General features: G+C 49.7%; 11 protein-coding genes across 11 annotated transcripts; 4 read left to right on the top strand and 7 right to left on the bottom strand.

Annotated features, from left to right (window-relative positions):
- Positions 1–1,148: 1,148 nt before the first annotated feature.
- On the top strand, positions 1,149–2,233 carry M438DRAFT_348594 (uncharacterized protein). Its single transcript, XM_029906177.1, has one exon. The coding sequence runs from the start codon at positions 1,189–1,191 to the stop codon at positions 1,768–1,770; it is 582 nt and encodes a 193-aa protein (XP_029756844.1). The 5' UTR covers positions 1,149–1,188; the 3' UTR covers positions 1,771–2,233.
- A 971-nt stretch (positions 2,234–3,204) lies between these two features.
- M438DRAFT_303730 (putative MFS monocarboxylate transporter) lies at positions 3,205–5,154 on the top strand. Its single transcript, XM_029902170.1, has 4 exons — positions 3,205–3,751; positions 3,801–3,806; positions 3,861–4,825; positions 4,921–5,154. Exons 1-4 carry the CDS (start codon positions 3,500–3,502, stop codon positions 5,075–5,077), a joined length of 1,380 nt encoding a protein of 459 aa, XP_029756845.1. The 5' UTR covers positions 3,205–3,499; the 3' UTR covers positions 5,078–5,154.
- Positions 5,155–5,157: 3 nt separating this feature from the next.
- Positions 5,158–6,916, bottom strand: M438DRAFT_408513 (cytochrome p450 benzoate 4-monooxygenase; the record flags this gene model as incomplete). The annotated part of the gene is made up of 2 exons (XM_029909957.1): positions 5,158–6,806; positions 6,901–6,916. The coding sequence occupies 2 exons, from the start codon at positions 6,914–6,916 to the stop codon at positions 5,269–5,271; spliced, it is 1,554 nt and encodes a 517-aa protein (XP_029756846.1). The 3' UTR covers positions 5,158–5,268.
- A 600-nt stretch (positions 6,917–7,516) lies between these two features.
- Positions 7,517–9,133, bottom strand: M438DRAFT_338634 (uncharacterized protein; the record flags this gene model as incomplete). The annotated part of the gene is made up of 6 exons (XM_029904140.1): positions 7,517–7,816; positions 7,870–8,543; positions 8,592–8,858; positions 8,912–8,956; positions 9,009–9,066; positions 9,116–9,133. The coding sequence occupies 6 exons, from the start codon at positions 9,131–9,133 to the stop codon at positions 7,517–7,519; spliced, it is 1,362 nt and encodes a 453-aa protein (XP_029756847.1).
- A 566-nt stretch (positions 9,134–9,699) lies between these two features.
- M438DRAFT_281001 (Nitrilotriacetate monooxygenase component A/pristinamycin IIA synthase subunit A) lies at positions 9,700–11,202 on the bottom strand (the record flags this gene model as incomplete). Its single annotated transcript, XM_029901204.1, has 3 exons — positions 9,700–10,477; positions 10,531–11,065; positions 11,115–11,202. The coding sequence occupies 3 exons, from the start codon at positions 11,200–11,202 to the stop codon at positions 9,700–9,702; spliced, it is 1,401 nt and encodes a 466-aa protein (XP_029756848.1).
- Positions 11,203–11,519: 317 nt separating this feature from the next.
- M438DRAFT_377273 (uncharacterized protein) lies at positions 11,520–12,419 on the bottom strand (the record flags this gene model as incomplete). The annotated part of the gene is made up of 3 exons (XM_029908722.1): positions 11,520–11,763; positions 11,816–12,160; positions 12,217–12,419. 3 exons carry the CDS (start codon positions 12,417–12,419, stop codon positions 11,520–11,522), a joined length of 792 nt encoding a protein of 263 aa, XP_029756849.1.
- A 466-nt stretch (positions 12,420–12,885) lies between these two features.
- On the bottom strand, positions 12,886–14,263 carry M438DRAFT_358566 (uncharacterized protein; the record flags this gene model as incomplete). The annotated part of the gene is made up of 2 exons (XM_029907269.1): positions 12,886–13,683; positions 13,739–14,263. 2 exons carry the CDS (start codon positions 14,261–14,263, stop codon positions 12,886–12,888), a joined length of 1,323 nt encoding a protein of 440 aa, XP_029756850.1.
- Positions 14,264–14,637: 374 nt separating this feature from the next.
- Positions 14,638–16,825, bottom strand: M438DRAFT_338638 (uncharacterized protein; the record flags this gene model as incomplete). The annotated part of the gene is made up of 2 exons (XM_029904141.1): positions 14,638–15,286; positions 15,339–16,825. 2 exons carry the CDS (start codon positions 16,823–16,825, stop codon positions 14,638–14,640), a joined length of 2,136 nt encoding a protein of 711 aa, XP_029756851.1.
- Positions 16,826–17,404: 579 nt separating this feature from the next.
- M438DRAFT_348600 (uncharacterized protein) lies at positions 17,405–20,110 on the top strand. Its single transcript, XM_029906178.1, has one exon. The coding sequence runs from the start codon at positions 17,704–17,706 to the stop codon at positions 19,939–19,941; it is 2,238 nt and encodes a 745-aa protein (XP_029756852.1). The 5' UTR covers positions 17,405–17,703; the 3' UTR covers positions 19,942–20,110.
- On the top strand, positions 19,987–21,418 carry M438DRAFT_385499 (uncharacterized protein). Its single transcript, XM_029908973.1, has one exon. The coding sequence runs from the start codon at positions 20,028–20,030 to the stop codon at positions 21,384–21,386; it is 1,359 nt and encodes a 452-aa protein (XP_029756853.1). The 5' UTR covers positions 19,987–20,027; the 3' UTR covers positions 21,387–21,418.
- A 1,249-nt stretch (positions 21,419–22,667) lies between these two features.
- Positions 22,668–25,657, bottom strand: M438DRAFT_348602 (uncharacterized protein). Its single transcript, XM_029906179.1, has one exon. It carries the CDS (start codon positions 25,275–25,277, stop codon positions 22,908–22,910), a length of 2,370 nt encoding a protein of 789 aa, XP_029756854.1. The 5' UTR covers positions 25,278–25,657; the 3' UTR covers positions 22,668–22,907.
- Positions 25,658–25,997: the final 340 nt, after the last annotated feature.

Below are 25,997 nucleotides of genomic sequence, written 5' to 3' on the forward strand. Positions count from 1 at the left end.
AGGGCGCGTCTACGTTTCGCGCGCGTGAAGTCTAGCTCAGACGAACAAGGTAATAGAGTCCGGAACCCAAGAACATCACTCTCCCCAATCATGTCAAGTCAGTATACCACAAATGAAGAGTCTCATACATTGAAGCAATGGTTCAAGCTGTTGAACAGCGGTATGTTCTCTGTCAGATGGCTGTAGACGTCATTTGTTGCGCCGGCCGCATCCTTCTGAGGCGAGAGGTAGGTCTGTGACGTTTAATGAACAACTTTAGGTCGAGATCAAAAGATGACTTCGTTGATGAGAGAGAACGGAAGCCTGTGTTCAATCATGTGGAAGTAGGCCACGATTGATTCAAGAGTCTAGCGGCAGAGTTTTCTCTGCGGGTAGGAAGCATCGACACTGCGACACTCTGCCTATCAAGGGAGCAGGGGGCGCTTGAAGTACTAATTGACTGTTCGCTGGGTTGTGAGCGCTTGATCCAGAAGTCCTTTTGTCAAGTAGAAAGGAAGGTGAGATGACCAGGTATCTGCGGAGCGTTTGCCAGACCTTCGAGGGCGCGGGCGGATGACTCGGGCGTCATCCGTCCACTCCGGTCCCTTCAAGCGCCATGAACCTCTGAGTGAGGAGCCATTTGCTCACGTCGCGAGGCATCGACTCATCCCACCAAAAGCGCCTCGGAGGTTCCGCTATCATGACGGTCTGGTGATGTGCATCGCTGATGTTCGCCTTCTAGAAAACTTCTTTGATCTGCCGGAAATAAGTTGAAGCCTGAGGCTCATTTGTGCTTTTCACAGATCGTGGGGTCAAAAACCGTCTCCCGAGGAAGGGACGTTCCTTCTCCCCTTGGCATGACACAAAGGACCATGATGGATCTGTTTACATCATCTACTTGTGGTTTTTCTCAACTGTCACACTCCTTTACGGATACGCTTTCACATACGCTTCTTCCGAATCTTCTGTCCGGCAGATCCGACCTCATATAATCTACGACTCGCCCAGCTACCGAATCTCTCATCCTTTTCTCGACATTCTTCGAATATTCCAAAATTTATCATTTGTTTGTGAGGACAGCCCAAGATGAAGTCAACATTCGCATCTTCTGTGTTATCACTTCTGGCAATCTGCCAACAAGCCAAGGCAGCAGCCACATGCAGTAACTTCACAATCGTGGGCCAGAACAACTACACCAAGCCCTCCTCAATGACTTTCGCCGTCAGCCAAGGTGTCGTCTGTAATGGGACTTCTGACTGTTCAGTACCAGTTGGTGGCTTTGTGACTGACCGTCGCACGATAAACCTTACGGATGCTTCTCCAGACTGGGCCTTCCAACTCATCAGTAACGCGACTGGCTTCCCCTTCAATACCACATTAGTCGGCGCTGTTGAGAACACAACATACACCATGAAGTCTGGCTCGTCTGGCTATATAGGCTTTACGCCTACCTACAGATGCACACAAGGCATGCTCTCAGATTGTGACAACAAGGATCTGGACGGCACGCCTGTGGAAGCCTGCACACCCTTTGGTTCGACGGACGATTTGATCAACGGCACTTTGGCGGCTATTGCAACATCACCAGAGACTGCATTGGCTCTCGTGTGCAATCCTGCAAATACGAGTCTGGCGTCGAGTGGCAACGGCACAAACTTCTGCATCAACCCGACAAATTCATCTTCTGGAAACACGACAGCGTCAGATTTGACAGCAGGTGCTGGCATGTCCAGTAGCGTCGGCACGGTCTTGTTCTCTGTTGCCCTGCTAGTCGCAGTCCTCGGAATTTGATTCAGCAGAGGTCCTGTCAATATATTCGATACAGAAACTTGGGATCACTTCGGCATGAGACTTGGCGCTTGGGAATTTTCCGTCTTGATTCTGTATCAGGGCGAGCGGATGAACGCATGACCGCTCTGATTCTTGCAGAAGTCAAGCACTGTGCGACAGCTGAAGCACATTAACCAAGGCTTTAAAAGTAACCCCACGCCACCTCAGCCCACCATACCGATACCTTGGAGACGGTGATTTCGACCGGAATCTCTCCCAAAACAAGACAACCATACATCTTGTGGTCATTACCTTTGCGACGATCATCGATACAAGGCGCGGTGCAATTGCTGGTTCGCAAGCAATAGATTGATGGGTAGATGAGCTACTCCGATGAAGTTCTTCGTCCTGATTTAGAAGTCAGTAGATCAGGGGTTCACAGGCAGTGTCAGCCGAGGTCTAGATATGAAGCACTTTATCACGGTCTCCCGGTTTCGAGAGCATTACTATTATGATCGTGTCAGAGAGACCTTTACTAGTCCATATGATCATATTGCTGCAATTTATCCGTTATAGGTGATCCAAGATCCGGATGTGATATTCCTGACTATTGCATGACTAACGCGTAGCATCGCATCGAGAGAGTAGAAAACTAGCGTAGATGGGCGGTTGAAAATCACATCTTCGTAGACACGACTTCTGGCCGCTCGGGAAATTTGAAGTGGCCATCCTCTCCGATCCGCTACGCGGACCACCCTGTCCCTGGTTTACATCTGTATTGAAACAACGAATCGCTTTGTCCTATGGTAGCATGTTTGCTTGTGGATATAGAAAGTCTATGTCCCGCTATGTCCGTCTAAAATATCACCCAATCGGAGTAGTAGGAACATGGGAAATAGAGATACCAGCTTGCTCACTTGATTCAATGAATTCGTAAGCTTTGGGGCGGCAGTCATAGCTCCAGCGTCAACACGTTCCCAAGTGTGCTGGCATATTTGCAACCTCTTGTCACCGGATCACAGGGATATCTTGCATAGCTCTGAGTTTCGCGGATCGCTTACAGCTGAGGAAGCATGCAAGCGATTATGCAGACGTCTGGCCATGTCGCAACCACGCAGCAGCCACTTGAATGCAAGCTTCTTGATGCAGGGAGTGTGGCATTGCGCATACATGTCCGCAGTGATCGCGTTGAATCGCACTCCACGTTGAGTTAACAAGGCTCTCCTGGTTTTTCCCTATTGAAATGTTGAAGCAGATACGAAGCTGATTGACGGCATCATCGTTTGGGCGCGAGCGGACAAACAAAGGCGTCGGCCGAGCTCAATCTCTTATCTCCGTGGTTGCTCCCCACGATCTTTGTGTTGCTCCTTCCTTCGCGTGGCTTTTGCGTGTGGAACGTCGGCCGATGCGGCCGATGTCTTGTGCGCCTTTCACCCCAAAACATTACCTCCTGCGCAAGGCTACAAAGTACTTGTCGTTGGCTTCTCTCCTTCGGCGGCGTCTACAATCAAACACCGTTTCACTCCCCTTTTTGGCTTTGTCATAAAGGATCATCCATCCTTCGATTCAGCCAATCGACTTTCGGTCTTTTCGTTGCCAGCCGGAGACCGAGAAGTCCACCTCCGACACTATTTGCCGGTACATAACTCGTCGCACCCTGCCGCCATTGTCACAGGTTTTTTCTTTCGAGCCACTCATTCCTCATCCCTTTGTTTTCGTCCTACCACCCTCGACCAAGAGTTTGTCCACAATGTCGCATTCAAAAGGATCCAGTGAAAGTTTACCGTCAACAACGTCACCAATCGAGAAGGGTCCTGTCGTTCCCAACGAACAAGCCGTGCCAAACACCGGAGCTGTCGTGCCCAACAACGAAAAGGACCTCGAAGCCGCCCCAAGACCACCACCACCAAGCTTCCTCGGCACCGTACCAAATGGAGGTCTCCAAGCATGGCTTCAGGTCGCTGCTGGCTTCGCACTCTTCTTCAACACCTGGGGCATCCTTGTACGTACCTTGCACTCACGCTCTAAGAAACACACTAACGATACACTAGAACACTGTTAGTCCGCCCGCCTTGGCGATCGAATAAGCTTAACTGACCCAAGCATTTTAGTTCGGAGTCTTTCAAACATATTACGAGTCCGGAGTGTTGATCCATGCCTCGTCATCCAACATCTCATGGATCGGTGCAATCCAGTCATACTGCGTGCTGCTCATGGGCTTCTTGTCTGGTCCCATCTTTGACAGAGGCTTCCTCCGACCACTGCTATGTGTGGGATCCTTCCTTGTCGTATTTGGGTTCATGATGCTCAGCCTTTGTGATACCTTCTGGCAAGTTCTTCTGGCTCAAGGTTTTTGCATCGGTGTTGGCTCCGGACTCTTGTTCGTCCCCGCTGTCGCCATTCTTCCGACATACTTTACAACCAAGCTTGGTCTTGCCATAGGTCTTGCAGCTTCTGGCAGTTCAATGGGAGGCATCATCTATCCCATCGTCTTCTACAGACTACTTGACCGCATTGGATTCGGCTGGTCTGTTCGTGTCCTTGGTTTCCTGGCCCTTACGACCTTGCTCATTCCAATTCTTGTCATGAAGCAGCGCGTCAAGCCGCCAAAGGCCCGCGCTCTCATTGACACAACTGTCTTCAAGGACATTCCCTTCATGCTGTTCACTGTCGGATGCATGATTGGTTTCATCGGTCTCTACACCGTTCTATTCTTCCTCTCCTTCTTTGGCGAGTCGAATGGCTACACCGACGCTAGCATGTCTTTCTACATCGTGCCAATCCTCAATGCGGCCTCGGTCTTCGGTCGTACACTTCCCAACGCCTTGTCCGACAAGACTGGTTCCTTCAACATCATCCTACCAGGAGCCGCCGTTTGCTCTATCCTCATCTTCTGCATGATCGCCGTCAATGGCCTCGGAAGTATCGTCGTGCTTGCCATCCTCTTTGGCTTCTTCTCTGGTGTCTTCATCGCTTTGCCTCCGGTTTGTCTTGTTGCTTTGACAGCAGACAAGTCGAAGATTGGTAGCAGAATAGGCATGGCTTTCGGTTTTATCGGCTTTGGATGTCTCGCAGGGTAAGTTCTACAGTCTTCTGCGACGGAATGTTCTGATCGGCATTCAATCGTGCATCAATTCTCATTGCAAGAAATCATGCTAACTATATCTGCAGAGGACCTGGTGGCGGTGATGTTCTCCAGAACTATGGCGACGGCTCAAACTGGACCGGACTTTGGATATATGGTGGTGTATCTTGTGCCATTGCTGCTGTGATCTTTGCAGTAGTCAGGACAATGAAGGCGGGAGGTAAGCTCATGGTTAAGGTGTAAAATCAGGCACAGAAGGAATTCCTAGATCAGATGGTAAACGTAATTGTAATATCAACACTCTCAAGTGTGTTTCCCACTCTCGACCTACACTTCCTGATCTCAACTTGAACATCTCTTGGAGGCAGAGGGACACCGTCAATGCTAACAAGAGTGTGAGCTCACGACTCGATCATCACCAGAGCTGGCAACAATCACACCCTCCTCCTAATCCCAACCCAACAACTCCCCGGCTTCTTCGAAAACCCCTCCATCGACTCCAACCCATCCTGCCTCAACAACATCTCATACCTCCTAAACAACGTCCCCACAATCAACCCCAGCTCCATACCCGCAACATTCTGGCCCACACAAGCCCTGGGCCCGTAACTGAAAGGATTAAACGCCATTTTCTGACTCGCGGTAAGCCGATCAGGTAAGAAACGATCAGGGTTGAAAGCTTCGACATCAGGGCCCCAGATCGAAGCGGAGTGGTGGACAGTATAGCTAGGAACACTGAGGACTGTACCGGTTGGGAAGTGTGTGCTGGATGCGGAGGCAGAGGTGAATGTGAACCCTTGGGGTGAAGTCACGATACGGGGGAGGCCCAGGGCGGAGGTTGAATGAATACGCATGCCTTCGTCTATACATCTGTGTAGAAACGGGAGGGTCTTGACTTGCGCATGCGTGGCTATCGTGTTGTCATTTGGTATTGCCGTGTCCAGTTCTTTTTGCAATCGAGGTAGGATGGTTCCCGGGGCTGCTCTTTCGCCTTGTAGGATCCAGTAGATTATCGCGCAGGAGGTGTTGGATACGGTGTCGCTGCCTGCGATCAGCTGCGTCAGGGCTTCGGAGGTTAGTTCGTCGCGTTGCATTGGGTTGCCGTCGGGGCCTTTGCTGCGTACCAGCATATCTAGGATATCGTGGCGTGAATTTTGGTTTGCGTCTTTCTTTTCCACGGCGTCGAGGCGTTTGGAAACGGCGATGGAGGCGATACCGTGGAGGGTTTGGATTGCATGTAGGCCTTTGCTGAAGAAAGGGTCGGGAAGATACTTGGCGTATGGCTTGAGTGAGAGTAATAGACCTAGTGTTGATGAGACTTCACCGCGACGGTTGAGTGTTTCTGCTCCTGCGGCGAGGGTGATGGGACCGTTGGGTGTGAGTTGTGCTTCACACTCGTCGCGACCTTTGTCGACCATGCCGAAGGGTGCACCGAAAGCCAGATCACCGATGATGTCAAAAGCAATGTATGTACACCATGGCATCATGTTGACTCTTGCGTAGCCATCTGAAGCAGGAGTCGCGGCGATACGATCGAGCTGCGTGACCCAGCGATGAAGGTTCTCTGCCATATGCGTCTCGAATGCCGCAACAGCACCGGGCGAAAAAGCATGAGCGACAATCTTGCGCTTGCGAGTGTGTTCCACTCTGTCCCTGGTATTGAAGACTCCGGGTACGCCAGACACGAAAGCTTCGTAGAAGTGGTCTTTGAGAAAGCCGTTGCCATGCGCATACACTGTCTGGATGCCTCGTTCGTCTGCAATGGAGACATGGTTGTAGCCAATTCTGACGAGTGGTCCATATTTTCTGTGAGCTCTGTCGACGGCGGCAAACTTCTGCCCTTGGCGAGCGTGGTAAGCTACCCACGTATTGCTGAATCTTGCAAGGAAGGGACCAGGAATATTGCGCAACGACCCATAAGTCGTGAAGTAGGGAAGGACATAATAAAGAATTGTCCAAAGGGGGACAAATACTGTGCAGAGCAGAACATAGTGTGAAGAATCCATCGTGGAAAACGATTGCAAAGCGAAAAGAGGAAGATCTTACCATGACAGGAGATCACTCACCTTTTTCTATCGACATGGTCTCTCAAGAACTTGTTGCCGGGACGAATATAGCACAAGACGTGGAGTTGTTGGGTATTGCCCCCACTCTTTGTGCGACTGCTGTTTATCAAGAGATTGGCCATATCGTGAGGGGAACGTCAGCGCTTATCACAGAGCTTGAATGGAGAAGCGACGTGCTTGCTCATTGGACGCGGATGAGTATATCCTCAGCGTGTGCGACATCTTGTGCCTTACTAGATCATGATACAGAATTGATTGGGAAGACGCCGATGCCACAAGAAGAATCGCGTCGAAAACAAGTCTTGATAAGGTATCGAGGGGTCAGACAAACGAATCGCGACAGCCAGCGGTAGTTCTGCCAGCTCAGTGCTTCGCTGTAAAGTCCATACACAGTCCACGCACTTGGGATCTGTGTTGCGACATAACAAGTATGATGTTTTGAGATAGTAAGTCGTTCTTGTTGCTGTTCATCGTTGACAGCCTTGCATTTTCGCCGCAGTTGCCGAAATTTTGCCAGCAAGTGAGTCGCCAGATTGCCCCACGTCATCGACCTCCGTGTTCCTTCATCACGCAACATTCCATCAACATTTCATCTTCGATTTGGCATGAAACAAGCTCAAGCTTGAATGCTATCTGGAGCGACAACGATTCTGCCTCCATCTTTCGTCAGGCCATCAGCACGATCGGAATCAGAGCCCGTCTGTTCACTCCAAGCGCGTGTGACATCCTTGACTTGTAATGCGCTCCACGTAGTTGTAGGCACTGCAGCAATCCACACAACAAAAGCCACGATCAAGTTCGTCATCAAAGACGCCGAAGATGTCGAGCCGACCGCATATGACATGGTCGAGCCAAACGATTCTCCACTGCGAAGAAGAGCAGACGTCAAAGCCAGCTTATCAATTTCAGCGTCGTACTGGAGAAGATGTCAGCTCTCTATTTCGACGAAAGAAGTTGACCAGGACTTACTGTTCCGAGTATCCAGTACATCCAGGTTCCGCATGCCTCGTACGCAATTCTGTATACCATGTACGCGCCGACACCTCGTCCATATCCGCCATCTACAAAGTCAAGCTCAGGTTCGTGTTTTGAAAAGTCGACTTCGTTGATGAATTGGTATATCCATGAGATGATATAGATTGTGGCAATGATGCCCCAAAGATATCTCGCACGATTCGACCGACGAACAAATTCGCTGTCCATGGCAAACCCCATCAGAAGATTGACGATGATGGCGACGATGGTGACGACGAATCCGGCAAGTGTACGACCCCTGACGCTGAAGTACGCAGCCAGGTAATTTCCGTTGTATGTCTGACCCCACTGAGCAGTGATGAAGATGGGAATCAGCATGTAAATATGCTTCGTTTCACATACTGCCCAGAAGTCTCTACAACCTTGCTTCAAGGTGGTCTGCCGTGAGGTGAAGACAGGCTTTGTGCCATCTCGGCGGATGACTTTCTCGGGCGGGGAAATGAGGAGGGATAATGGCAGGCCAGCACAAGTCAGACCGATGAGTACGAGATAAACCTGAGGATCGATAGCTCCGGCCTTGTTGCTATCTTCCTGGTTTACGCTGATGCCCAGCTGGATCGAGCTGGCAATGAGGCGACCGATTTTGTTCAAGGACATCCAGATGGCCACTTTGACGTCGTTAGTACGTGTCTGGCATTGCTTCTTCCAACACTCACCACAAGTTCCACATCGATTCGCTTCCGGATATCCAACTGCAATGGCACCTTCTGCAGTCCACAGTGCCGAAGCAGAAAAGCCACAAGTTGCAGCACCAAAGATCATGAACCACTGTGTTCCATATACCGAGTTGCAATACAGAGCGGCACAATATGGTACGTAGCCAAGGGTCCCGAAGACGAGAACCCACTTGAGGCTGTACTTGTTACCGACGATGGCCGTGAGAGGCGAGAAAAGTACCATGATGGCGAAGGTAATAGCATTGGCTTTCGGAAGATGTCAGCTTCTTTGGCCTCTGATCATGATCAGAGGTACTCACCAGCATTCACGACATATGGTTTGGCTTGACCACCAGCCCCCAGACCTGTTTTGTAAATCAGTATCGGACGGAAAAACATGCTGCTGAGACGACATACTATTCAGAGCATCCCAGATACCGGGTTGAGTAAAGCTGACGAGGCCAAGAATGATAGCCTGGAACGTAGTACCACGGTAGAAGCGATGCAAACGTTGGGTCTGGTACCAAAGCTTTCGGCGACATGATGTTTTCTCAAAACCCCGGAGACAGAACTGAAGAATCTAGCTGGCTTTATATTCAACTTCCCCTGGACTGCCCTTACATTTCGGTGAATCACATCATCGCAATTGGACTACCGCGACCCACTATCCATTCACCATAACAATCTACTGTTGAAGTGGGACTTGCAACCTCCCTGGGATGATCTTTGCCTAGTTTTCCATGCGAGCATTCGGTAGATACACGAGTTTGGGCATCTTTCCAGAGATATCGAAGGCAAATCCCAAAGCATCACCTTATGTTCAACATCGCCGTAAGGATGGATATTATGCTTGTGTTGAAATCGTAGAGACGCAGCATCAACAAGACGAAGGATGAGATGAGATCAGATTCGCGAACAAATGCTGAGATGTCGCAATTCACTTGGCATTACTCAATACCAGCCAGTCGGATCCCCTCATCTTTTCGAGTTGGTTATGACTTGCTTTCAGCAATAATGGGAGTGAACACATGAATAAGGAGCTTTCCTCTCGATTTCTGGACACGTACAAGGCCGTATCATAAACATCTTGCTACGAATTTTGACAACATCAACCACTCCAAGTGTACTGTCTGGAAGGATGCCAATTTCTAGCCCGAGCATCACCTCCGTCCTGCAGATAGTTCTCACGCATCGAAGAACCTGCATACTTCTCTTGCAACACTCCCCTCTTCTTCAACTCTGGCCATAAAAACTTTACCAAATCTTCAAACGTGCCTGGAGTGGTCGCATAACTGATGTTGAAGCCATCCACGCCAGCCTCCTTGACCCAACGCTCCAAGATATCTGCGACAGTCGTCGGACTTCCGATGGCTCTTGGATGAGCCCCAGAAATGGCAAGATGCTCCAATACGTGCTTCTTGGTCCATTTGAGGTCTTTGGTACCAGGAACAGTCTCGGTCCACGAAGCAATCATCGACTGAATAGCAGGAGCCTTCGTGCTAAAGGCAAAATCTTCATCGTCAGTGAAGGTTGACAAATCAGTTCCAGTCCAGCCTCCAAAAAGTGCAGCCGTGCCTTCAGTATCTGCATATTGCAGTAGATCTTCAAACTTGGCTTGCGCCTTTTCGTCTGTTTCGTCAACACAGATGAACACGCCAGCGATGAATTTGATACTGTCTTCGGGACGTCCGGTTTGGCGGAGTAGCGCTTTGGTTTCTTGAACCACTTTTGCAGTTTTTGCGGGTACTAAGCCGGGGAGGAACATTGCTTCTGCGTGTTTGGCGGCGAAGTCTTTGCCTGCTTTCGATGCACCGGCTTGGAGGAGGAAGGGTGTGCGTTGGGGCGATGGATCTACCAGATTGGGTCCTGCCGATTTGAAGTATTTGCTGATGACCCGTCAGTTTGATCCCGATAAAACTGCTAAGAAGGGAATACTCACCCTTCGTGATTGATCTTTTTGACTTTGTCAGGGTTTGTCCAGACGCCAGTAGACTTATCCGCTTCCACAGCGGAGTCCTGCCAACTTCCCTCCAACAGCTTATAGAAGACATCCATGAACTCGTCAGCAATCCTGTAGCGTTCATCATGCTCGATATTCTGCTCCAAACCATACGACTTTGCAGCACTCTCCAAATAACTAGTCACGATATTCCAACCCACTCTCCCTCCAGTGATCTGATCAAGCGTCGAAAACTTTCTCGCCAAAGCGTAAGGGTTTTCATAGGTGGTGGAAGCTGTGATACCGAATGATAGATTCTTAGTCGCGTACGCCAGTGCAGAGATCAGTAAGTCGATCTGTAAAATGGGGATTTGAGCGCCGCTGCTAAGGGCTGGGCCGTTGCCTTTGTAGACGTCGTAGATGCCTAGGACGTCGGCGAAGAAGATACCGTGGAAGCCGCTTTGGTCTAGGAATTTCGCTAGCTTTACCCAATGGTCTAGTGTTTGTTTTTCCTGGGAAGGATGTCTCCAGAGGCCTTTTCTACAGTCAGTATGAGGGATTGAAGGCTTGGACGTGTAGTGTACCGGGTGCTAGATGGCCTGGCGCAGTCATGGCGAAAGCGTTCATGATCCATGGCTTTTTGGCAGAGCCAGTTTTTTGTTGCGAAGCCATTGCGAAACGATGTCTTTCCAGATACCAAGTGCTGTGAGGTGTGTGTGCAGAGAATCAACAAGTGTTGAGGTCAAATTGCGAGATCTGTTGTTATAACGTAGGATTCTCGGATTTGGTGGAGATAAGAAGATATGGCGTGCTTGCGCATCACAAGCACGCATCCTCACCACCCCTCTATTGACCAAGGTGCACTGTATGTCGTCTTCTCAACAGGACTGACTGGTCTCGTATCTGATGCCTTGTTTTGAGTGGATGCGAGGAGTAAGTGTGTTTCGAAAATGTACCCTGAGCTAGTCTGAAACTCTGTGTTTGGATGTCTACCTTCTATTTAAGTTCGCTACCTTCTGATCGCTGTACTCAACCTCGTGTCTTGATGATTGCTGCTTGTTCTTCTTGTGCACCCAGATATATACGAATGGATATATCGTCTCAGGAATCATTGTCAACACAATGACTGCAATGCTCACGTTCGAACCCACATATGACCAATTCTGCGGCACGTTCAGATATCTCCATGCAAAGACTCCATACGCAGTCCAGCAGCCCAGATATCTCGTTAACCTATTACGACGTCAGCCCGTGATTTGATCTCTTCACTTAGGATGGATCTTACCAAATCTCCAAAGAATGGCCCTTGGCGTGTCTGTTCTTGATCAGTAAATACAAACTGCCCCAGCCGATCGGAAACTGCAAAGCTAATCCAGTCCAGTATGCAGTGATTTGTTCGCGCTCATCTGGATACATCTGCGCAACTTTCCAGAAAAATGCCAGAAATGCTAGAACGCCAAAAATCATCCTTTTGACCACCGGTGCGCGGGTACCTGGTGCTCGGGTGCTGAGAATAGTGACCACGGCGAATGTAAAGTCGAGAAGAAACCACATTGAAAAGCTGACACGCTCGAATGCCGTAGTGGTTGTTGCATAGGCGTAGAATATCTCATACGCCATCGTGCCACAACTTTTTTGTATGTCAGTAGATTTGTGAAAGGGAGTGGATGATAGATTGGTACTTACGTGAACTCGATAAAGCCGGCACATGTCTTGTCGCGGTAGGTACGGATCATGTAAAAGACATAACAAAGGGCGTAGAGAACTCCGCAGGAAATTATGAGGCCATCTTGTATGTACATATAGCTCTCGGGCGGGTTGAGTGCTAGATCCGCAGGTTGGACCACAAGATGTGCATGTCGATAGTTGTTTGCCAGTTCGAAAGTCATGATTTCGAATTTGCAAGATGTTCCGGAAGATTGCTAGGTGTTTCGAACAAAGGATACGAAGCCGGCAGTGTGCGAACTATGGATTATATGGATTGGCTGGCCGGGCCAAGAGTCAACCGTGGACTAAAGACATCTGTGATCTCATGGAGGCATCCGAGATTCTTTGGAATAGGCTCTCCGCAGACTTCCGACTCGGAGACTCAGTCATTGCTGATGCGGCAAATTGCTGCAATCCATCTATTGGCACCGTGTATGCACATCGGCGACAGCAAAGTTTCAGTCATTGAGTAGTTGCATCTTGGAATGAGCTAATCTCACTCGTTTTGAAGACGTTCTGCGAGATTGATGCAATGGACGCCAACCACATAAGAGTTGATGGGCAAAAGTAGAGTTTGTTTGGTATACCGATGACGTAGCTGAGCCGGACGCGACGGAAGTGTCAAATGCTTGGCGCCACCGAGCTCAGTCACGGGTTACTGCGAGGTCGAACTCGAACCGAAACCATAGAAGTCGAGAACGTGACCTCCTCTAATACACCAATGCGTGTCGAGCCTGTTGTCTGACTGCCCTTCTTCCAAAGTGAAGAACACTCTTCGGTCAAATTCCCGTAAAACCCAGCGACCCCTTCCCTGAAGGACCCCAATGCTTCTCCCAGCTGCTGTCTCTCAGGATCAAGCATTGCTGTCGAGAGAATACAGTCCTTGCCAAAACGCGACTCTTCCATCTCCACAGCTTTTATGTAGTTTTTCTGATACATCAGCGTCTGCACCAAATCTTGTGGTATGGCGTTACCATCAGCATCGTAATTCCACGGTGCATCAGCTACACGCGGCATTGAGAAGAGATTCTTCGGGAAGCTAGCTGCAATCTCCCATGGGCCCGCAAACGCATACTCGAAGTCGATGACGCCTTTGACACGGTAGTCATCGTCGACCAGGATGTTGTGGTGTCCAAAGTCGCCATGAATCAAAGGGAAAGGTCCACGATTGTTGGTAGGCGTAGATATCTTATCCGCCAAGTCGGCGATGGACTTCTTGAACAACGCGGTCGAGGCGACGACTTCCTCCGCGAATTTTCCAGACGCTTGTCGTAGCCGCTCCTCCTCGAGACCGAAAGAAACGTTTTTCGACCATGCTGTGTAGTATTCTGCTGCAGTATCAAAAGGTCCACCTATACCAGGTATAGCCCCTTGCTGGTATGTGCCGTCCTCGTTGATATCAATAACTATGCCAATTCTCGGTAATCGTATGCAGGAGAGACGGACCTATTGGCACTCATTAGTCCATCGAAGCTGCCGAGCTACTTTCCTACATACTCACATGTATTCTCGCCATTTCGGAGAACAAGTCGTTCTCGTACTGCAACGGTATCTCGAGGCCAAGATCAAGTCCTGAATTCCCCTCCAGACGATTCATCAAGACGTATGGGGCGCCTACTTCACCGTCGGCGCTAGTATCAGAGGCGTAGACTTGAGGAACTACAATATCTGTATGTTCTGCGATGGCGTGTAGGGTGCAGATCTCACTCCTCATGGCGATATCCACAGCATTTGAATCCGGGTACAGTCCGTTATCTGAGAAACGAGGAAGTCGGAGGCGGGCTACAAGATGTGTGCCGTCCGCGAACTGAATGTCTCGGACCATGTGATTGTAGCCAAGTCCAATGTCAGCCGTCAGCTTGCAGCTGATCCCGCCTCGTATTCTGCTCGCCACATCTTCCAGCGCTGGCCAGGACACAGATTCGAGGAACGTAGTCGCTCGAGAGAGCTGTTTTGGATCTGTAACTGTTTTGAAGTGATCCCATTTGAATCCAGAAGAGACTGGATCCTCAGTTGTAACAGACATTTTCGAGATGTGGATGATCAAACGAAACAAGTCAGATTCTTGGTTGTCTGCAAAAGAAGCAAATCGTGTTCGGAAAAGTGAAGGATGAAAAAATCATGCTGAGGAGTCCTGATGGCCAAACTGTGGTAGGTGAGACTCTGTTTTGCCTCACCGCTTTTCTGTTACCGGGTTGGATACGGCGGCGCTTCGCAGGCGCCGAGCTCCTCGATCCATGGCCAGTGGCTCAACATGGAAGTCGCAACTTGGCGACCTAGTGGCTTTGATATTTCATGTGCCTTTTCTAGCACGCTCGAGTACGAGAACATGAAGCCTTGTTGGGGGGAGTGTAGGGTAAGAAATTGCGAGGAGCTGGCAAGCGCCCGGTAGCGATGGCTTTATTCATCGAGATGGCAATGAGGCAATGAGATATACTGTTCTGTAGGAGATTCGCCGGTAAAGCTAAAGATGGCAGTGTTATCGCATCTAAGGACTGGAAGTGGACTCGAGCCAAGAGGTCCTATGTCGTACTCCAGATCACCCCAGATCCACTTTGCGGCCGTCTGTTCAGGTTTCATCTCAATCTTGTAGCTTCTCCCATAGACCAAGACATCTTGGTATCGTTCACTGAGCTGGCTGTCCTTAAAGATTACGGTACGAACAACCTTCTCACCGGGTCGGAGCGTGAGAATCTGGTGTCGGGCAGTCGAGGTGGTAGAGAAGAAGAAAGATAGAGCTTGAAGTTGTTCGACACTTAACGCCCGAGATTCTCCGTGGCAAGATTGTGGAGGCGGTACTAGGACTTCTGTGTTGGTCTCCACGTCTATGATGCGCAGGAAGGTGTCCCAGAGATAGATGTTCGGAGTCAAGATTGTGTCTTGTGTGTGTATACTCACCGCACGTGTAGCATCATCATCCAGAGCCAGAGTGAGGGTGAGATGTGTTTGCTCAGATGATCGACAAGGACCAGACAGTGGATGACCATCTGTCAAAGACACTGAAGCCATGATCGAGGGCGGCGTACAATCTCTTGTCAGAGCAATTATGCTGTGCACAAATTAGCCCAAGTCCAGATCTTGACACTGTCAGTGAAGCATACCCTGGCGTTTCGCCACATAAGACCATACAAGTGAAAAGCATCTGTGTAGCATCTTCCCAACCTCCTGGGAACGTGACCTCGAGGGCTATTCCTTGCGAGGTTGAGTTGTTGTCAGTCATGGTGACTATCCTTGGACCGGTCTCTAGACTTGTGTGCTCGTCGATGTAAAGAAACACGTGTGGTAAAGGTTGCTCTGGCGGTCTGGCATAGCTCCTCGGCAGTCTTCTAGAGACATCTCGAGTTGCCATCTCAGTACTACAATGTGAAAGTGCTTCTGGAAGATTTCCCACTTCGTAGACGTGAAGCATCCAAGGGAGAGGCGCAAGAAATTTGCAATTCAGAAGAGCAAAGAGCGTATCTGGCGAGTACGTCTTCTTCCCAAGAACGTAGAGGTTGTACGAGAAGTGAACTGGGGATGACGTATGACTGATATGTTGGCAGTCGAAACACCTTGTGCCCACACTATCAACGCTTTCATGAATGTTGATGTTCGGGAGATCAAGTGATAGCAAAACTTCAGGCTCAGACGGAATGGATCTCCTGATAACGTGCAAGATGCTCTTAGGCACTGCAGTATCTGGATCACATAGCTCGCCATACGTTGCAAGAGCTTCGACGTCAAATTTGCTGAAGATCTCATCATCTTCGTCATCCTCGTCTTGATTTTCATCTTCATAGTCCTCTCGCGGTCTCTTCTCGCCGCAAATGTAACCACGTGTGATGTTCTTAGCGACCGGAGTACTCGGGAGAGTGTTGTATCGGATTAGATCAGGGTCAGTCTCCCATCCCAATGCAATGTTGCGTTCCATTAGAGGCCCGAGAACCCATTCATGGCCCTCATCGTACCAGATGAAGTTCAAGACCTCAACAAGTGCATCGGCATCTCTGTGGCGCCGCACGACAAGGTCCTGTCGCAGATTCGGAAGTGCGAGCTCTTCTCCCTCATCTAACCCAGATTCATGATGAACATGGTTTTCAAACTCACGCTCGCTTCCATCGCGACCAAGGAGTTGGGCAGTGTACTCGATGGAAAGCAGCCCCTTTGACTCCCAATGTATGTTGTCAACGACAAGTAGCTCCTTCCGATTGAGCATGACGGGTCCTCGGCCTAACAGCTTACGGTGATGCTTTTCCTTCTCGTGGTGGTCGATGCAGTCTAGTATGCTAGCCTGAGGCAGAGTGTAGATTTCCAGATGCCACCGACAATTTTCGTTGAATCTGATGCAGCCGTCATTTCCCTGAATGTACTCTCTCAGCTTGTCCGGAAACTCGTCGTCTGTCGCAAGGTCCGCAGCAGCCGACAAAATGTAGACTTGGAACGGAAAAGCGCTTAAGCCTGAATGTGATGACATTCGTTCTCCAAGTAGGAGAATTTTGTTGCCAGTGTGGTCGAAGGTTGTCAATGTCTTGGGAGATTCCCTTGTTAATCGTCTTCGGGGTGCTTTGTCTCCAATCGACTTTCTAGCCACTTGTTTCGTTCTCGCCATGTTGTCTTGTCGTAGAAGTTGATGTGGAAGGAAGGAAAATTGTTCGTTGAATTTGTTTCATATGCACACCTGTTGCCTAGACGTCCGGCCGACGCGGGGCTTTGGACGCGACAGTGACACGACTTTGATTCATCTCACTTCTTGACATACTTACCAAGGTAATTGCTACCTTCCAAGATGAAGCGCTAGTGATTTCGGACGGAGCATGGCGAGCAGCTGCGTCCATTGGCAACCACAAACACAATGCGCGTGTCCAGAGAGGCAAGTGGCGTAGCTGCCAGGCTGACACGTCAAGACGCTCCAGCGTTTGATCTCAAGGCCAAGCTCCCACTCGGCTGAAAGAAGATCATGCTTAATTCTCATAACATCCGCCTGTAGATGTTGTTTGATGTCTTATTTTCGACATGGTCGAGTATATGATGGCCGGGATATCTTTTCACCGAGGTGTTTTGCACGAAACTCACTTTTGTGGGCTGCTTCAAAATCTTGGCGAATCGCTCCACAGCTCCTGCTTCAGCTACGTCTTCATCACGCAGTCAGCTCCCACTGTCGTCGCATGCTTTTCCCAATCGGCGTCATCTCCTGTGATATGATCTTCTCGATCATCATTTCACCGCTGGTGGGTAACACCGGCAAAGACACTTTTGATCGAGGTTGCATCCCGTAACAAAACCCCGCAGACGAACATCTAGGAACCATGGGATGATCGGCCATCCAAGCCCCTCCCGAAGCCCTCGATGCTTCTTTGCTTTAGGCTGAATATTAAGAAGAAGATCAACGTCAGTACACGACATCTCGCGACAAGCAAATGCAAGATATAAGCAATGCAGTTCAAGGTCAGCATGAAGGATCCTCGATTCATCTACATTTGACACGCAATGGGTCTTTGGCATTCAGTTTTCACTTCTTTGGCTACTGTCCTAGTAGCCTGCGATTTGGTATTGGGCTACAATGTGAGCACAGGATACATTGCCCCGAATTCGACAGGTGTTCGCATTCAGCATGGCTTCGAGACTGTGTTGGTGCAGCCTTATGGATATGACGGCTTTCGTGTTCGAGCGTGGGCCTTTCGACCACCTACTGGCAATGAGATCAGTTTTCTTTACGATCCCCCTGTTGAAGGACCTGAGAACGGCAAAGCTCGTGGAATGAGTTACGACACGAAATCAAATGGCAATACCTCTGTGTCTATACGCAACGGCAATGCGATTTTCAGGACTTACGGGCTAGACAAAGGTCACTATCGACTTGCCTTCTATCGTGTTGAGCCCAATGGTTCTGAAACACTACTCACAAACGAGTACAATCCTGTCAAGTCACTCAATCCTAGATACTACTCTTGGAAAGGATCTGGAAGCGAGTTCTCTGCAGCATTCTCCTTCAGCACCGATCCGGATGAGCAAATTTACGGCACTGGTACGCAGCAAGACCATTTGGTAAACAAGAAAGGCTCGGTGATTGATCTGATCAACTTCAATACTCATATCCCCACGCCTATGTTTATGAGCAGCCGAGGATATGGGTTCGTCTGGAATTCCGCTGCGGAAGGGCGCATGGAGTTTGGCCCCTTACGCAACCGCTTCACTTCCGAATCGACAACAGTTGTGGACTATGCCATCGTCAGCGCTCCTCAAGGTGATTACGATGGTCTGCAACAAAGACTCTCTGCCATCACTGGTCGAGCACCCACACCTCCGGACTTCTCTCTCGGCTATCTGCACTCAAAACTACGCTATGAGAACCAGACCGAGGTCTTACTGCTTGCACAGAATTTCCACAACAGAAGTATTCCAGTATCAATGATCGTCATTGATTATCAGTCATGGGCACATCAGGGAGATTGGGGTCTGGATCCTGCACTGTGGCCGAATGTCTCACACATGGCTCAGCAAGTAAAGCGACTTACTGGAGCCGAGATGATGGCCTCTCTCTGGCCCAGTGTCGAAGATGCAAGCGTGAACTACATCGAAATGCAGGCCGATGGTTATCTTTCTGCGACCCGTTCTGGACCGGGTATCACTGACTCTTGGAACGGAACATACATCCGCAACTACGACTCTACGAACCCTGGCGCGCGTCAATTCTTATGGGATACTTTGAGACGCAACTACTATGACAAAGGCATCAAAAACTTCTGGATTGATCAAGCAGATGGTGGTGCACTAGGAGAAGCTTGGGAGAACAATGGACAGCAATCGTATATTCAGAGCATTCCTTATCCTTTGCCTGATGTGTTGTACCACGCTGGCACACAAAGCAGTGTCGGAAAGCTGTATCCCTGGGCCCATCAACAAGCAATTGAAGAAGGCCAGCGTAATGCTTCAAACACCCAGCAAGGATCTGCATGCGACTCCCTCTCGCTTTCTCGGTCTGGCTATATCGGGTCTCAACGTTTCTGCAGTATGATCTGGTCGGGCGATACTGTCGCAAATTGGGAGACTCTAGGTTCTCAGATTCCCAATGCTCTTTCGGCTTCTGCAACAGGATGGGGTTGGTTTACTGTTGATGCTGGTGGCTTTCAAGCTGACTCCTCAATCGAGTGGAGCAACAACATTGACAGACCTCAGTACCGCGAATTGTATGTCCGTTGGTTGCAATGGACTACCTTCATACCTTTTATGCGCAACCACGGAAGCAGGAGCTGCGATACTCAGAGCGCTTTCACCTGCGACAACGAGCCATGGACGTACGGTGCAGAAAATACGCCAATCATTGTTTCGTACATCAACCTTCGCTATCAGCTGTCGGCTTACCTCCGCAACACGTTTGCCAAGTTCTCTCAGACTGGCAGAATGATTATGCGACCCCTGTACATGGATTTCAGCACGACTGACTCCAACATCAGCCAATGGACGAAGACAAACAACAACATCACTACACAGCAGTATATGTTTGGACCTAGATTGCTTGTCACACCCGTCACCTTGCCCAATGTCACTAGCTGGGAAGTTTATCTACCCAAGACTGCTGCTGGTGTGGACAAGCCCTGGACATACTGGTGGAGTAATGTCACTTACGCTGGTGGGCAGAAAGTCAATGTGAGTGCGCCTCTGGAGCATATCCCTCTTTTCCATCTTGGTTCGCGGGAAGACGTTATGAGCGGAAATGTCTTTTAGGTCACTGTATGCAAAATTGCATGTCTAGCCAATCAGCTACATATTACCAAGCCAAGATCAGCTACTTCCGAAGGATCAGAATCCTCATGAGTCATGTACCCTGGCGTTCAATGACATTTGCCAAATTCAACTCTCCGTGTTCGTTTGCCTTACCTTCCATAGCCTTGGGGTTTAAAGAAACATCGATCATAATGCGTGACTTCTTCGCTTCATTACCGGCACCTTTACCGCTGTACATTCTTCTGGACCTCACTGACCTGAAAGCATTATATGCCGCCATTGTATCTTCACCACACCTTTACGCTGTCTTTCACCTCGATGCCGGCCTGATCTTCTCGACCATCGTCAGAAGGACAATGCCAGATGAATTGGTCACTCCAATGATCATGTACATGCGTCTCCACCAACGCAGCAAACCCACAGCCTCGACAACATTCAAAATTCTCGAAGCAATAATGCTGGTTGATGACGCAAACCGATATACTTGGGATGATATATCTCCAGCAACTTTCTTCCAAGCTATTTCACAATATGTGAGGATACACGATCTGGCATACTCAATCCTTCGCTCAAAGCTAGATTACCTTGCCACATTGCAATTTGAAAAATTGGCGAATCTTCCGCACAAGTACATTCACAAGTCGATGGCTAAGCAAAATCCCCAAAGTGTGGCTTTGGATGTCCCAGCTCGGTTCCAAGATCCCAGTTGGGTGGAAGAAAATCGTGCTGTTCGTGCGCTGTGGTTTTTGACTTTGGGCTGGCGAGTTTCTTGTATGCTGGGCTTGGATGAATTGGAGTCTATTGGTTTTGCGAAAAGACTTGTTGGTGAGAAAACATGGAAACATGAGGAGATTGTGGAAATGGTGAGGAGTGTGTTGGATGGTCCGACTTTGCAACCATCAACACCGAGTCTGGCTTCCAACACTGAAATGGCCAACGAATCGTTTTCGGTACTCCAAAGCTACCCCATACTACGACGTTCCCGAGTCACATGTCCAGAGTCATCGACAAACACCTCAAGAGTCCCTCTATACGCACAATCCCCTCTCACACCTCCACATTCCACCCCCGCCTCACTAGCTTGGGATCAAGCCCCCCAACGCCTTTCCACCATGCCTCGTGTATACAGGATCCTCCTCATGCTACGAGATCGCCCAGACTCGCCCTTCCGTAACCCTGGCACACGATCTCACAACGCTCGTACACTCCAAATGGATCATTTCATCCGCTTGGGCTTTGGATTCTGGGATCTGTGGCGTGTGAGTGTTGAGATGAGATTGTGGTCGATGCCATATTCTATTCGAGAGGAGTTGAAGGGGGAAGGGCAAGGGAAGGTGGAAGTCGTGGGCCAGAGTGATTCGATATTCCGGCATTGGGTGATATGGAGACAGGAGAAGCAGAGGGAGGAAGGGGGATGGAGGAGAGGGTTCAATACCCGATGCTAGCAAGAGATATGGATATCTACGAGATTCCGAGAATCAGCTAACCACGCATCTACAGCATAATCATCACAACAAAGCACTCCCCCTCTCCCACCTTAAATACTCCACCACCTCCCCCCACTGCTTATCTTCCAACCCCGTCCCCGCAATCAATCTCCTCGTATACGCCGATTCCAACCCCTGTTGTTCTTTCAACCCATGGTTCCCAGGCTCTCGATATCTACTCGGACATATAATTCCCTTGACCACACCTCCTCCCTCATCCGCACTTTCGAATTCCGCTCGTCGAATCCTAGAGCCGGGGTTTATGGCAAGCATTCCTGTTGCTGCGACTAAATCGTCGTCATTGTGCACCTTCATCACGACGCCGTAGTAGGAAGGTAAAGCTTGGAAATCGGAGTATGTGCAGAGGCTTACAGAAGGGTTGAAAAGGGGTATCTTATCCCAAATCCTTTCTATCCTGAGGATTCTTGAGAGATGTTGAGTTTGGGACGGTTGATCTTGCTCGAGGAAGGTGGCGAGAGGTATGATTTCCTCCTCCTCTGTTCCATCATCTCGCGAGCTCGAAATCACGAGTTGTAGATTTTCGACATCGATCCTATCGTCCCATTTCAACTGCCCAAGTACATTTTTTCGCAAGTCCGGCGTTATGAGCGAGATTCTTCTTTTTCGTTTCCTTTCCGTACCATTGGTTGTAGGGAAAGAGATCTTGCGGCTTATCCAAGAATAAATCATACTCCACACAACTCGCAGTCCACCCAGTAAGTTTTGCTGGATAGTAGATGGGGGGAAGAGAGTCGAGTCTGCGGGGCCACCGTGGATCATCGATATCGAAGAGGTAGATTGGATATGTGAGATCCAAAGAGTGGAGTTTTTGATCGCGTAGATCTTTTGCGCGTTGTTCGGCCATTTTTGTGTTGCTGTTGTCCGTAAAAGGAATGGGGGGCTGTGTGTTATGTATAGTAGATGGTGTTTATTTGGATGAAGAAGTCTGGTGGTTCATGGGATTTTGCAAGGAGTAACTGGGTTGCGGCTGTAAGGCGACAACTAGAGTTGGGGAGGAGGTTGTTGTTTTTACAATAATCCCTTACTTAAAGACAATTGTGTTTGCGGTGACTGTTTCAAGGCCATTCGAAATGCAACATTAGTCTCATAACTAGTCAAACCGGTATAACATCATTACTCAAAAGTAGACATCGGGGTTTGATTCCATCTCTCGCAATCGGCTGAGATTGGTAGAAAACACGGGCCAAGAGATTTGTAGCTTTCTTGAAGAAAAGCTTAAACGGGAATGTTCTGATTGGTCTGAAATACGACCATGATTCTATCAAAGAAACAATAGCAGAACTACTCGAGTACAAAGAAATTGACTTCAGGTAGAGGATACTTTCAGAGATTTCATTGTCAATGCAATATACTCTATCATTCTCGCATGCCAAATCGAAGCCCGGGGCAAAACGCTCAAGATGCCATGTACTTATTTCTGCTGTATTGTCGACTCCTTTTGCTCGAAATGTACCCTTTTCAATAGCCATCACCATCACCATCACCATACCCATCATTGCCACCTCCGTAATCATCATCGTCCATGCCAAAGTCACCATTGATATCTTCAGTAGCGACCGCAAAGTCTTCTTCTTCCTCGTAGGTCGGAGATGGTGGTTGTGTTTCTTCTTGGGGCCAGTAGTCGTCTTCGTCTTCCTCCTCCTCTTCATCCTCTTCATCTGGTTCTTCTGCTCCTCCTGCTGTGGTGGGTTGTTCTGATGATTCAGGGAGTGGTTGTTGGGGGTTTTCGGGGTGCGCGGCGAGTTGTGTGGCGGCGGGAGTGGGGAGGGGGTTCTGTTCCATTTCTGGGGAGTCGGAAGCGGTGGATGGAGAAACAGCGCGCACACTCTCTGGCGCGGGAGTGGAAACTTCTGAACTAGCTCTTGATTCGCCATGTCTGCGGTCACCATAGATCTTGCCCAACGCAGCGTAGTTAACACGTTGTGAGAAACCCTTTGGTGCTCTCTTCTCCAGCATGCGCAAGGAAGCATCGGCAGGCGACTCGACAGGAGTACCAGCATCGGTGAGAACCGTTCCATCACCCATCTTACCGCGCTTCTTGCGTTTGGTCGTCTTCTTTTCCTTGCCTTCTGCTTCTTCAAGTGCCTTTTTCAGTTGCTTGGCTTGTTGTGCACGGAGCCAGTCTTCGTTGTGTGCGACCCAGATCATCTCTTTCACGCGGACTTGTTCTTCCGACAACAGGGCGTTGGCGACTTCCGGGTCATCAGCAAATTCATCTTCGCCGATGATCTCACTGTCCGAGACAAGAGTATGTGTGCGACCCATGGCTTCCAGACGCTGTGCATTTTGCTGGACAATTGCAGCACGCTGTTGTTCTGCCAGCGTCTTTGCACGGTCCTCGATCTTCTCCTTTTCGGCTTGCTCTTTTGAGGAGATGCACTCGCGCTCGGAGAGGATGTTCTGGATCTCGCCTTCGAGTTCTTCCTCGGCCATGAAGTCGGCGTCGGTAAGGGGAGGAGGTGCAACCTTCTCCTTCTTCTTACGGCCGCTCTTGACCTTGATAATCTCCATTGCATCTGGCGTGGATAGTGAGGCGGCATTTGCAGCTGTGTCGGAAACGACGCTGGCACTGCGACGAAGGGCGGGATCGAGAGGCATGTCGGGGATTGCAAAGCCGTCTGCATCACGGCGAGGCTGTTGCTGTGTTGCTGCTTGGACGACGACATTACTGCGAGAGCTTGATGTCTTTGTGCGTTTGGCGAGTTGCACTGTCTGTGCTTGTGGATAGGAGGCAGGCTCAAGGGCGGCGGATGTTTGGCGAGATGAATCTCTGCTCATCTCATAGGCTTTGCGCTTCAACTGCTTCCTCAAGAAGTTTTGCTTTCTCAGTTCGGCATCCAATATAGCAGGAGGGTCGGCTTGCTCTCTGATTCTCACACCCTTCTCGCGGAATTCATTAATCTTGAGGTGGGCGGCACGAGTACGCTTGAACTCCTCGAGACGTTTTGCGATGGTAAGGTCGGCAACTTTGACGACAAAGACAACCTCTCTGACAGTACGGCGGAAGTTGTTCATGCGTGCAGCGAGAATGAGGCAGGCACCACAGAGACCAGCTGGGTGTCTTCCCGTGACGATCCAGTCACGCTTCATGCGACGAATGATCTTGACGGCATCTTCGGCAACTTGGCGTGTCTTCTCTCCAAACTCAAGCTTGCTTGCATACTTCAATATCAACGGCTCAATCTCGATCATCTTTGTGGTTTCCTTGAGATCAACAAAGAGTTTGGCCAGTAGCCCTTTGTAGGTATCTCCCAAGCTGAAGACGTTGACCGAGATGACTTCGGCAATGTCCATGAGCAGGATGGTGTTTTCGGGGTTGTGGCGACAAGCAATGTACAAACAGGCACCGGCAACCTCATCAGCACGACGACCTTGGGTAAAGTTATCGTTGGAAGCAAGTTTCCAGATACCCATGGCTTTGTCCGAAATGTCAGGAGCGATAGGCAGGCGAGCTGTGAACAGACGTAGAGATTCACGACCATTGTTCTCGCTATCCTCTCTGCTCTGCATCGAAGCGCCAAGTCTGCGGGCAGCAGCAGCACCCAACGTCTTTGCGTGACGGGAGTTCTCATTGACAATACCACCCTCGACTGTAGCAGCGCCAGTGGATGACTCTCCGAAAGTGACTTCTGCGACAATGTTCTGTTCACTGACTTGAGTACCGCAATTCAAGCAAATCTTGGCACCATCGATGACTTCGAAACTCGGGGCGTCGCAACCACATTCTGATCGCTTTGCCGGACGGGGAATTGGTTTGAAGGAGCCAGGAGTCTTTCCTCCAAGACTTGACAGACGCTGTGGTCGACGTGGTGGAGCGATCCCAGGCATGTTGAAGGGGAAGGTGAATTAATATTGGTGTTATGAGAAAGTCAAGAGTGGTGAAAAGAAGACCAGAATTAGTGGTGAGAAGATGAAGGTGGTCAAGTTGTCGACTTGTATCAACTCGAGATGGCAGTGGTGAATCAAGTCTTCATGAGTGGTAGCACTAGCATGCAGTGAAGAAATGCGACCGAGGCAAACAGCAGCTGCGAAGGTCGGAAGAGCAGTGCTTGGCAGATGGTGGTATACGACGTGGTGGGGGCGATGTGCAGAGAGGCAATGGACGGCACAGATAAATGGCAGTATACACGTGCAGGCTGATGGTATCCGAGCAGTCCCTTGGTGGATGGACTGAGGTCGGCGCTGGCGCGGTGTCGCAGTGCGTGTGTCAGAATTTTGCAGATGAGCGGTCGCGCACTTTCACGGTTCGTTGGCGCGGTGGGAGAGCGCGCCTTTTCGGTAACGCACAGACCCTCTTGGCGTCCAACAAACTTCGCCGCTTGTGTTCGACTCTGGACGTGGGCAACCACATTTGACTGCACTTTCCACGAAGCTTTTGTTTATCGCAACTTCTTGTTCCTGACTTGTCCATCTGAGCCCGCAATAACCTATTGTCAACGCGCTCCGTATTTGCTCCTGCTCTGGGACTTGCATCTGCGTTGCTGCGAGACTATCTACTTGCACACTTCATGTGTCCACGTGCACGGTCGTCTTTGCAGCCGCGGGCAA

Source organism: Aureobasidium pullulans, assembly GCF_000721785.1.
Source record: "Aureobasidium pullulans EXF-150 unplaced genomic scaffold scaffold_23, whole genome shotgun sequence".
Taxonomy (NCBI): domain Eukaryota; kingdom Fungi; phylum Ascomycota; class Dothideomycetes; order Dothideales; family Saccotheciaceae; genus Aureobasidium; species Aureobasidium pullulans.

Excerpts from the sequence above, each read along its gene's own strand:
- M438DRAFT_348594 (XM_029906177.1), top strand. The coding sequence starts at position 1,189 with ATGACTTTCGCCGTCAGCCAAGGTGTCGTCTGTAATGGGACTTCTGAC.
- M438DRAFT_348602 (XM_029906179.1), bottom strand. The coding sequence starts at position 25,277 with ATGCCTGGGATCGCTCCACCACGTCGACCACAGCGTCTGTCAAGTCTT.
- M438DRAFT_348600 (XM_029906178.1), top strand. The coding sequence starts at position 17,704 with ATGGGTCTTTGGCATTCAGTTTTCACTTCTTTGGCTACTGTCCTAGTA.
- M438DRAFT_303730 (XM_029902170.1), top strand. The coding sequence starts at position 3,500 with ATGTCGCATTCAAAAGGATCCAGTGAAAGTTTACCGTCAACAACGTCA. Across the intron at positions 4,826-4,920 it reads GGCTTTGGATGTCTCGCAGG|AGGACCTGGTGGCGGTGATG; the intron begins GTAAGTTCTACA and ends CTATATCTGCAG.
- M438DRAFT_385499 (XM_029908973.1), top strand. The coding sequence starts at position 20,028 with ATGAGTCATGTACCCTGGCGTTCAATGACATTTGCCAAATTCAACTCT.